Here is a 12,589-nt window from a genome sequence, read left to right on the forward strand (position 1 = left end):
TTTCTTCAGATAGGTTTTTAATCCCTTACTCCCTCTTTTCTCCTTCTAGTACCACTGTTATGCAAAGGATGCTATGCTTGATGATGTCCCAAAGGTCCCTTAAACTATCCTCATTTTTTAATTCTTTTTTCTTTTTGCTGTTCCAATTGGGTGTTTTCTGCTATCTTGTCTCCAAATCAGTAATTCAATCCTCTGCTTCATCTAATCTGATGTTGATTCCATCTAATGTATTCTTCATTTCTGTATTATAATCTTCATTTCTGAGTAGTTCTATTTTATGTTTCCTATATCATTGTTTCATATCTCTTTGTTCTCAGTGAGATCATCTCTTCTCCTAAGTTCATTGAGCATCCTTATAACCAGTGTTTTGAATTATGCATCCAGTAGATGATTAGGCTTCATTTTGTTTAGTTCTTTTTCTGGAGTTTTGCCCTGTTATTTTCTTTGGGATATGTTTCTGGGTCTCCTTATTTTGGCTGCTTCCCTGTGTTTTTCCCCCCCCTATGTATTAGGTACATCAGCTACGTCTCCTGGTCTTGGCAGACTGGCCTTATATAGTAGTAGGTATCTTGTGTGGCCTAAGGCACAGTCTCTCTATCCACCTGAGCAGGGTGCTCCAGTGATGTCCCTTGTGTGGATTGAGTATCCTCTACTGTAGCAGTTGGTCCTTGACTGCTATTGGTGCATCAGTGGGTGGGACTGACCTTTGGGCTGACTGGCCATGAGGACTGCCTGTGTCTTCAATGGACAAGCTCTGCAGGAACAGACCCCATGGAGGAGGATTCACTTCAGCAGGACGCTGGTACCTGCCACGTCCAAAACCCTTTGGGTATGCTCTTTGTGACTAATTAAGTGGTACTTTGGTGATGTCTGAAGCCAGTCACCAGAAGTGTTGGTTCTGGGGTCTCTTGGGAGAAGCTCTGACGTGGGCCAAGCTCAGCCCCTGCCTGTTGTCCAGCCCTGGGCCACCTGGTCAGAGGCACAAAGTGATGTGTGGTTTGTGACTGCCTGCACTGGGCTTGGAGGAGCCTGGGAGTGGCTATGCTGTGCATGGAGGCTGGCTGCCACTAGGGCCGGGACTGGAGTCACTTAGCAAGAGGCCCAGGGCATAGGAGATGGGTGCTGCTTGTTGGGGGTTTGTAGACCGTTGGTGGTGAAACAAGAATTAGGGGGATATAGGCAGGTTTAGGGAATTTTTAGAATTGGGGTCCATGGAAAAAAAACACTGGGCTACAGATGGGGAGAAGGTACATTTCCATAACACAAGGAAGCCAGGTACAGTGACATTTCCATAAGACAAGGGAGCAGTAACAGATATATCTCCATAACACAAGGAAGCAGCAACAGGTATATTTCCATAAGACAAGGGAACTAGAAGGAAAAGGTCTATATTTACAAAATAAAGAAGGAAGAAAGCCCAGAAAGAAAAGAACAATGAGGGAGGAGGGCATCATATGTCCCATGTGGTGTTTAACCTTTGAGTTCAGGAGTCACTAATAGTAACCAATTCAAAAGGGAATATTGACCAATCAGAGGGGATATCAGGACACAGGAACTACAGCCTTTATAAACCATGGAAACAGGAAGTCAGTGGGACCCTTTCCCCCTCCCTGCGTGGGAGTCCATTCTGTGGGACTCTTTTCCTCTCCTCACATGGGAGTCTGTACTTGTTATTCAATAAATCTCCACCTTTGCTATACTACTCTCTGTCGTAGATTCATTCTTCAACTCCAGCAGACAAAGAATCTGGGTTCCAGTCCAAAAATTCCGTATCAAGGGGTTTTAGGAAAGTCCATAGCATGATGCCAGGCCAGCCACTTGTGTGGGTTAGCCTCTGAAAGAGGTTTGGGCTGGGAAGAGGAATTAGGAAAAGTGAGGTTTAAAAATATCACCACCTGTGGCATGAGAGCAGGGTGATGGAGACTCAGATTTAGCACCCAACTATGCCTGCAGGCTATGGTGGGGGAAAAGAGCACAACAAAAGAACAATAGTGCCTGACAACACTTTAGTTCCCAAGAGAGCTGCCCATCCAGCCCTCGCCCTAAAGCCAGACAATTTGGTTCTTCCCTGTATGTTCCTGACACTTTTTTTGAGATGCTATCCCTTCTCTGGCACTTAGGGTGAGTGTCTGCAAACAAGTGAGACTGTGCTAAGGCCCTGCTTTTTGTTAATTCTCACTTGAGAATATTTTTTCAATTGATTTTTAAAGAAGGCAGGAAAGGAAGGAGAAGGGAGAAAGAGAAACATCTATGTGAGAGAGACACATCAATTGGTTGCCTCCCGCATGTGCCCCAACTGGGGCTAGGGATCAAACCTGCTACCCAGGTATGTGCCCTTGACCAGGAATCAAACCCATGACCCTTCCGATGCTCTAACCATTGAGTCACTCTGGCCAGTGCTTGTGCTCAGGCCTTTTAAGAGGACATCTGATACATAGCTGGATATTTTCTATGGTAGTTTTTTTTTTGTTTTGTTATTTGGATTCCATTGAGACTCAGTAGGATTTGCTACTGCCCAGATGCAGGTGAGTTCATGGAGCTGATAAATAACTTAAGCCTTTGCAATGAAGAGAGTCAGCTTTTCTATGACTTCATGCAATACTAATCTTGTACTTTTTCTTCTCAAACTTATCAATACTGCAGATGCCACTGTCATTCAAGACAAAGACACCAATCTACAGGACCAGCTGCCTCATCTTGGGGTCATTTTCTACATATATGCTTAGGTCGACTGCACTGGAGCACTTCTCAGATGTGTACTGGTCCCAGGGGAGAAGATTGTACATATACTGGGGCAGCTGAGACTTGCAGGTCCGAGGGTCACCGCACAGCAGGATGTTGATGTTAGCACAAAGTCTGCCTCTCTTTGTGTGACTAATATATTTCCTTGTTTTCTGGAAAAGCTGAAGCAAGAATCCCTTTTATAAATCTTCATGTTCTTAAATGCTTAGAGCCAAAGCTTAAGCAAGTCTCTCATAAATGTCTCGTTTTCTGGAAAGTTCCCTAAGCAATTCCACATACTGCTCTGAAAAAGTTTCTGTTCTGCTTCTTCATACAGATGTTTTACATCCATTCTGCAATAATTACATCAATGTGGGTCTTGTAGAAGACTTCACATTACTCACCCTGGGACTGCCTCAATAGCAACAGCTCAATAGATGCCTGTAAAGTTCACTCTGTCTCCAAGTTGAACCTTGTCAATAAGATCACTGTGAGCGAAAGGATGGCAGTGTGATCATCTGTCCTGCAGGCACATCAGGAGACTCAAAGTTTGAGTTTTTGCTTACCAGGGAACACGAAGCAGCTGTAGGTCAGTGCCATGTTGTAGGTGGTGCAGGATTCTGTGATTCAGCCATGGTTCATTTCTACCAGGGCAGTGTGGGTGCACACCTAGCACTAGAAGAAGGCTCCATGCCTCTCTGAAATCAACTGGGACATCCTGATCACCATGCCACTGATGGTACTGAGCTGGTCAATGACTTCTGGATTCAGGTTTCTCATATTCTTAGTCTTCAACACATTGAATGGTCCTACTTGAATCAGATCTTCTAAGACTCAGTCAGGTTCAATATCAAAGAAGATCTCATTGACAGCATTTTTAAAAGTTGGGATAATTTCCTGTGGGTAGCAGATGAACTGTCTGTAGAGATTTCTGTTAAATGACTTTATGTATTCATAGCCTACATTTAAAAATTGATACTCAATAGTATTAAAATTCTCAAGTAGTTATATGTACAGAGGTTCAACAACATCTATGGAAACACATTCTTCTTCTTTAGCCAGAGGGTCAATAAAAAGATGAAGACATTTCTGAAAATTTTCTTTGCATGTTGACATACTGATATCTGTTCTACAAATCACAGGTTTTGTGGCCTTGCTGGCCCCTACTGAAAATCTACCTGCAGACCCTAGCCAGGTGAGGCATTTGCCTCAAGGGTGTGTCCCTAATACTGCTGCTTGGGGTTCCCTCTACCAAGAGCTACGAGTACCATATGTCAGTGGTGAACTAACATCAAATTCAGGAGAAATAAGAAAGAATGCATTAGAGGAGAGCTGTAAAATGATGTGTCCTGTGTGGCAGGGTTTGCAGGTCAGCTCCAGGCCAGGTCAGCACTGATTGAGGCTCTCCTGTGGAAGTAGAGCCTCACCTCTGTGTCTTTGAGATGCAGATTGCCTGACATCCTCACTTGGAGGGAGGAAAGGTGATCGCCTCCAAAGCACACAGGGCTCTAGAGTGTTCCTGGCAGGATGTGCTCCAAGATGTCCCAAGAGAAGTTTTTTATAGTTTACAACAATATAAAGTATTATAATTAAGTGATAATTTTATTTGAAGATGATATCAATATCTATATGAAAAATGCAAGAGAATAAACAACAAAGAAAGAGTATCAAGATTTAAGTTCCAGAATTAATGGGGTCATTAAAAAATATATCAAACATCAATAACTTCCTATGTACCTACAATCACTAATTAAAAATATAATACAATAAAATAGTTCATGATAGTGTGCACACACACATGCTCACACACCTACAAATATACACAAAACTCTGTAAAAGTGTATGAGTAAATACAATGAAATATGTATGAAGAAACTATAAATCTTTACTAAGGGCTACAAAGGTGACTATATAGATATATGCTACGTTCATGGATGGGAATATTCAATATTTTAAAAATTATTAATTCTCTCAAAAATACTCTATAAAATCCATATAAATAGCCATGGCTTGGGGAGTACTGATGCTATCTGGAAGAAATAAACACTTGAGAATTAGCCTCTAATTTTTGAAAGAAAGAAGAGAAATGTGGAAGCACCTATTCTATCAATTCAAAAGATAAGTTACAAAGTTTCAACACAAAAAAGAAATTATAAAGCTTCACCACCTCCCCCTCTGTTGGACATTTGTAGTGCTTATGTCAATCGCAGTGCTTTTGAAGTCTTTTGTCTCATCTTCCTAATTAGAATATAAATAATTCAAGGACAGATTTGCTTCTTTAGCTTCTTTGTCTCCTTGCAGCAGAACACAGGCTTGGTACAGGACATGGCCTAAGGTAGGCATTCGGTGGTTACTTGAATGTAATTAAGAATTTTATCACTACAATATTCCCATTGCAATAAAGAGCCTGACCACATTGGTGATGTTTGGTGCTGACTTCTCTTTAAGCTTTGCCCTCCATTTTCCCTTTGGCTCCACTCATGGACAGACTGATTTAAAAAGTCCATCCTAACTAAAGAGCATTATGCTAAGCGAAATAAGCCAGTCAGAGAAAGATAAATATCACATGATCTCACTCATTTGTGGAATATAATGAGCAACATAAACTGATGAACAAAAATAGAACCAGAGACATAGAAGCATCAAACAGACTGTACAACCTATGAGGGAAGGCGGGGGGTGAGGGAGTAAGAGATCAACCAAAGGACTTGTATGCATGCATATGACCATAACCAATAGACATAGACTGTAGGGGGGTGAGGGCTTATGCTGGAGGGTGGGAGTGGTGGGGAAGAGGTCAATGGGGGAAAAAAGGAGACTCATGTAAATACTTTAAATAATAAAGAATTTTAAAAAAGAAGTCCATCCTGCTTTGCCAGCATGGCTTCATGGTTGAGAGCCTACCTATAAACCAGGAGGTCATGATGGTTTGATTCCCAGTCAGGGCACATGTCCAGGTTGCAGGCTCCATCCCCAGTGGGCGGTGTGCAGGAGGCAGCCAATCAATGATTCTCTCTCATCATTGATGTTTCTATGTCTCTTTTCCTTTCCCTTCCTGTCTGAAATCAATATATATACCTGGCCATCCTGCACCTCCTTCTTTCACACCCATGGGAATTTTAAGCCACACAAATCTCCAGACCAAGTAAATGGGAACTGTTTCCAGCTCCAATTCCTAACCACTTCAAAGGCCCAGCCCATTCCCTCTGCTTGGCCCAAGCCAGACTGAACCTGCTGGGGCGCACTCTGCTCTCTCCAGGAGTTCCTGTGTGAGTACAACATTTTCTCTCAAATTCTCTTTGTGTGGAGTATTATCAGCCTCGATATCCGAATGAGATAACCAAAATACTCATATGAAGGAAAGCAGTGTGACTGGGGGGAAAATCAAAATTTTAAGGTTATCTTAAAACATGAAACAAAAAATAAGAAATTGAAAACTTGCAATCATGTATATAATTTAAACTTAGTTTCTAAATACATAGAGTAGATATATTGCTTTAAAAAGTGTCACTAAGAGCTTACAGGGACAAATATGCAAATATTACTCCAAAATAGAGTTTCATAGTTATTATATCATTGTTTTGATTATAAACTTTATTACAACAACATTTTACATATTGAATTGCTCCAGGAGAAAAGCTACATTTAGTGGTGTCTTCGTTTCCCTCTTACTGATATTCTCACTACGTAAGTGTCGCCTAAGCAACATCCTGAACTATTATTCTGTCTTTATGAGACAGCTTCAGGAAAGTGAATATATTCAAGTTCTGCATTTTAGCCAAACTATGAATTAATAAATTAGTAGGTTCAGAATCATGTTCAGCAACCTCCCTTGGATCCATACCTGCCTATTCTCCACATAGAGAGATTCTGGCAACACCTTGAGTTTAAATTTGACTTACCTATTTCCAGTTGAAAAATATTTCTCTGCCAATATATTCAATACATTTAATTTTCAAATACTTCTGTTGATAAGAACCCAAATTCCCATGAAAGTGATTCTTTTGCAAAAAGGAAGCAGTACATGCCTGGCTGGTGTGGCTCAATGGTTGAGCATTGATCCATGAACCCAAGAGATCACTGGTTCAATTCCCTGGTTCAATGTCTGTAGGGGGTGTGCAGACGGCAGCCAATAGATGTTTCACTCTCACATGAATGTTTCTCCCTTTCTATCCATTCTTCCCTTCCTCTCTCTCTCAAATCAATAAAATATTTTAAAAATAAAAATAAAATAAATACATTTTATAAAGGAAGCACTACTAAGATAAAGGTATAGGCTAGTCTCTGTTTGAAACATTTCTTTCTTACATTTCTTGGTTTTGTACTTCTAGTTCATTTCTAATGCTAAATTTTGAGACTTTTCTTTGGATTTTCTAAACGCATTCATGTTTCATTTGACTAGCTATTTCTCTTTTTGCTTCAGGAGAGAACAGCAAACATATGCCGAAAGAAAAAGGATTGGTAAAATAAAGAACATAAACATTAAAATGTCTGTCTCCTTTGTGTAAAAGGTACAGGAGAAATTTGTTTGTTTTATTAATCATTTCATTTTAAATCCAAGAAGCTGTGCGAGACAAATGGAAAATGCCAGCAAGGATGACATGACAAAGAGGCTAATAAACTGCAGAATGCTTATACCACTGAAAGAAGCTGAACAGCATAAACTGCCTCCCTGGAATGGAACAGGTAGCTGAGGTGAAACAGGTCACAGCAGGCTCAACAGTACACTGACAGTGAAGAAGAAGAAAAATGCCATCAAGTATCAAATAGTTCCCAAATGATGCAAAATATTAACTGTTTATGAATTACACCTTCATTATAACATAAAGACCATCCAATGTCACCATGTATCAGCTAAATGGTAGAAACAGCTAACTCTATCGCTCTTTTTTTTTTCACTGTAAAGAAAAAAGCTTTTTGTATTTTGTGACAGGCACCAAACCAATTTAAGCACCTCTATCCCTAATAATATAACCAAAGCAATTTAAAATATTTCAACCACTAACGTTTTACCTAAGTAAAATTCCCTTGCAAATAAAGGCCCCTGTTTTGTATATGTGTGTAAATTTCTGTCCTTTTATTTTTAATATTTCATTTCTCCATTACACTGTGTTGTGCTTTGAATTGGCAGCAATATTGTGGGGGTGGGGATCCTTCTAAAAGATATCTCTTCAAAATATGATCTATTGTATCCTCTTTATGGAAAATCAGGAGTGAAATGCTAGTCAGAGGTTACCTTCTTGATGGTTTCCAGCATGGACCGCCCCCCCTGCCAGGGTTTGGAGCTCTTCCTGATACATGACAGACTCGCCATGCTGTGCCACTTCCGGTCCTCCAGCTTCTTATGGAAAGCATTAGCAAGCAGAAGCACCGTGTCATATATGTAAAGGTTTGAAATCTGAAAAGACATTACACAGTAATCATTAGAATCACCGATGCCAGCCACCAAGAATATGGAGAAAATCATCAGCTCTGCTGCCTCCATTGGTGTAGTAGATGGCTGGTTTGCTGGGTTATTTATTAAGCAGAAGGTTTCTTTTTTCATTTCCTTTGCAATTTTGCCATTGAGAATGAAGTCTTACCTGATTGTATGCTTCAATTGCCTTTTCAGCTTATTTAGGTGTGCAAGAGAAGATTAAAAAAAGAGAAGTTTCGACAGAGGCAAGGCTGTTAGTGTCAGACCTCAGAAAATCATTGGCCCTTATTTCTTTCTGAGGAGGTAAAGATCTAAGGGCTTAAGATTGGGAGGGCAAACTGAATAATACATTTTCTGAATATGTCAAGTTTTTGCATTCTGGTTATTCAGATGGAGAAATATCAATTCGATCTTATCTATCAGATGAGTGTGAGTGTCATAGGTATAATAAAAGGAAAATAGCCATCTGTGTGAACATTTGTGTCTATGGGGATTCAGTAATAAAAAAAAATGAGAGAAGGTAGCACCATTTATAAACATTACATTGACCAAGAATCTATACAAAATTATAGATGTATACACGTGCATTGCAACTCATTATCATGACATACCTTGAACTATTGACTTTGTGAATTCATGTTTACATTAAAGCTTTCTTTTTCTAAAGTAATCATATTATTATCTTCCTCCTATGTAGATTGAAACAGGAATTATAGAAATGTTTGGTAAGAGGTAACTCTTGCCAGAATTGCTATCCATACTATTACTAGTAACTACTGAAGGTATCTATTTTTTAAATAAATTAGAAAATATTTACAAAACATAACACCAAGAGATATCTAGTGTTGATATAAGTTGTTAAATGTGATATTATAACCTGTATGAAGGAAAAATCAAACATAAAATTAAAAGTGACAAATCAGCCTGGCCAGCATGGCTCAGTGGTTGAGAGTCCACCTTTGAACCAGGAGGTCAGGTTCGGTTCCCGGTCAGGGTGCATGCCCTGACGCCGGCTTGATCCCCAGAGTGGGGCATGCAGGAAGCAGTCAATCAATGATTCTCTCATCACTGATGTTTCTATCTCTCTTTCCCTCTCCTTTCCTCTCTGAAATCAATTAAAAAATATATATATTTTAAATGAGGAATCAACGTAACTATGAAAATCAAATCCATCTTAGAGCATTTAAATATTTCCAGAAATTTTAGTGTCTTATCACTTTTGTTCCCTGAAAACAAATGGGACAGCCTATTCACTGCCCTTTGCTTATAATTAATCATGAAGGAATCTTATAAAATTGCCTTCCCCCATCACAGAATAGTATTAAGTTTAACTATTAGGATAATGAGAGTTTGATACTATTGAGCAACTGTTAAAAAGCATTTCCTAACAGTGCCTGTGAGTTTTCCATTATTAATTGGTAAATCTTTAATCATTTGTGTTTTTAAGCATTATTTTATATTCATAAAACTTATGGGAGGTCATTCTTTCTTTAAAGAGACATTGGATACTCTTATGAACTATGTGAAATACCAGTTTGTTCTTCGTAATGACATAAGAGAGAAGACAATTCTCCATCCGCCTCCTGACCCTGCCTCTCATGGCCCTCCCCCTGCCAGATAATTACTAGAGAGACTGGGGGTGGGAGGGTGAGAGGGGTTTGGACAAAATGTACAATAAGTGAAGAGTGAGACTTGAAGTTAAAAGTGGCTAATGAATCAAAATTCAGTCTGAATTAGACGGTGAAGACCCAAAAGGAGAACCTAGAAGAAACGTGAAGAATGAGTAGGCTGTATCCAAAAATCCAGGACAAACTTTTGATGATCTCTCAATTACCTGCAATAATCTGGCCTTTTCTAACTTCTCCCAGCTCCAGGTCTTAAATTTGCTTGCTCTCTCTCTCTCTCTCTGGTTTTATTTTGCTCCTCTCTCTGACTGATTGCTTTAAGTGCATGTATGAGATTGATGTAGAAGCATTCTTTGATGTTTATTTTTCTCCAACTACTTAATTCCCTCTAATACTCAATTTCTAGGTATCAAACTAGGTGAATCCTACCCTAACAGCTCTCAACACCCTCCCCCTGTTAGGGCTCATTGGGCAGTCTTTTTTATCTCCTGTAACACTCGGTGCATACTTCTAATAAAACATATCATCATGCTAAGATTCTTTTAAAATCTGCCTTTCACACTAGAATATGAGTTTCTTCTGGCCAGGGGCTCATATTGTACACATTTTCCCCTTTGTACTTTTGTTTCCCTTATTCTTTATTTCCCCTTGAGTTAGCCTAGAGCTTAGCACATGCAGCAATTTGTTTTTTGATAAATAGGTATTAAAAAGAATGGGAAAAAAAGAACATCAAGTTTAGCAGCAGGTAAGTCTGACGGAAGTCAAGCAGTGAGAAACTTGACAACACGGATTCCAACCATACCTGACATGTCTGTGGCACAGTCTCTTTTGCACACCTTGAGGCATGTACTTTGAGCATCCATGCTGGTTTAAAAGGTGAGTGCGTTGAACTCAATATGTGACAGATGATATAATCAAATGACTGCCTCTTCTCATTGCCCACATTCCAAACTGCAGGACCCAAAGGGGATGTTGGCATTCTCTGAGCTTTGAATTACCTCTTTTTTTTTTTTTTTTTTTTTTTTTTTTTTAGGTAAGTGCCTATTCTCCTTTGAAGTTTGTGCTCTTTCCCGTGCCACACTTTATTTACCCCTCTCTGCCATCATCTGCTGACCTCCTGGTCACTCTTTATTCACCAGGTCTTTGACTCCTCCCTGACAATGATCTCAAACTATCCTCTTGCATTAAAAAGATCATTTTGATTTCCACAAAGAATATCTTTACTTCCATTCTGGCTACAACCAATATAAGTAACTATTCACTAGACACAAACACACACCACCTCTAATATCTTAAACACCAGCATCCCACCATCTGACCAATCATTTATCTCCACCTTACTGTCACTACACTTGTTTTCTGACTTCACTGAATCACCAGCACCCACCTGCTCTACATAACAACCTTCCAATATTTCACACTATCTATTACTTGCTCTGAAACACCTTCTTTACTTAAGTTGTTTATCATCTAGTATAATTTCTAGGCTGTTCATCATCTCAGCTCTCTTCTCCGTCTTCCTTTTACGTTTCAATGTTTCTGCTCAAAGTCTGGTACTCAGAACTGACACATTATTGCAGATATGATCTGACTAGGAGAGAGATAAGGTCTATCTCTCTTGATCTTAGCAAAATGCTTCTGACATAGAGACCAAGATTCCATTAGAAAGGTTTAGATCTCATATGCTCTGTGCTATGCTCATACCAAATCTAACTTCATCTCTACAGCCTTAAACAGCTGTCAAACTAGGTCCTATTCATATAGACATCCTGTAATTGATTTTAAACCTATACTTTATCTCTGTGAAATTTCAACTTTCAGGCTTATTATTCAGTAAATATTAACACCTTGGATCTTGATTATATAACACAATATAAACTTTCTCCCCTAGCTTTATGTTATTTAAAAATTTTGATAGGCATATTTTCTCCATGTATTGATAAACATTTTAAAATATTAGACCCAAGAATAGAATCTTCTGGGTGACTAGAGAGTAGTTCCTTGTAGGATATTTATCAGTGTGGTTTGAGTATTCCTCTAGTTGTACACTTAACAAACTGAGGGTAACAGAAGACCTGGTGGTAAATTGTGGATACAAGGAAATATTCAAAGCTACAGAACATATCTGAGCCATGTCTGAGGTATATCAATTTTGCTTGAAGATTTGGGGGGGAAAAGACAACTAAAAAATTTAGCTGGTAAATTATTTGAAATAAACTCATGTGTTATAACTTTTAAAGAGAATAATGAGACTTTAACATATTTTGAACTTTAAAAAAACCATCTGAGACCAGACTGTTCACTATCTTCTGTTCTTAGGAGATTTTTGGTCAAATGTTTGACTGACATCAATCTATCTAGACTTTTTAATGTCTTTCCAAAAGGATTTCATAAGAAAATTTGTTAAGCCCTATATAAAAATCAATATACAATAAGTATATTTATGACAATATAACCTAAAAAATTATATAAGACTTACTTTGGCAGCATTTGCTGTTTAGGAAGTCCTATTGTCTTATTTAAAGTTCCCTAAACCATATGTGTAATACTATATCCTACAGTTCATGTAGATATTAATTTTAGTATATTAAACTCTGATTATCAAAATCTTTTTGCTTTCTTTTATAAATTAGGACATTCACCAAAGTTTTCTTATACTTGAATTCTCTTCCCAAGTATTTCTCTAGTATTTCTAAATTACAATGTGTGATCATATCCACTTGCTTATCCTATATAATAAAGAGGTAATATGCAAATTGACCAGCACTCCAACACACAAGATGGCCACCCCAATGTGGACACAAGATGGCTGCCACAAGATGGCCTG

The 12,589-nt window shown here is 38.8% G+C and overlaps 1 protein-coding gene across 4 annotated transcripts in view; it reads right to left on the bottom strand.

The window, feature by feature from the left end:
* Positions 1 to 12,589, bottom strand: part of GRID2 (glutamate ionotropic receptor delta type subunit 2) — a 1,502,079-nt gene that overhangs the window by 634,719 nt on the left and 854,771 nt on the right. For all 4 annotated transcript variants that reach the window (XM_080647673.1, XM_080647670.1, XM_080647671.1 and 1 more), the window contains one exon: positions 7,958 to 8,119. In XM_080647673.1, the coding sequence (XP_080503799.1) occupies positions 7,958 to 8,119 (162 nt within the window). The remainder of the gene's footprint in view (positions 1 to 7,957; positions 8,120 to 12,589) is intronic.

This window comes from Plecotus auritus (genome assembly GCF_963455305.1).
Source record: "Plecotus auritus genome assembly, chromosome: 1".
Lineage (NCBI taxonomy): Eukaryota > Metazoa > Chordata > Mammalia > Chiroptera > Vespertilionidae > Plecotus > Plecotus auritus.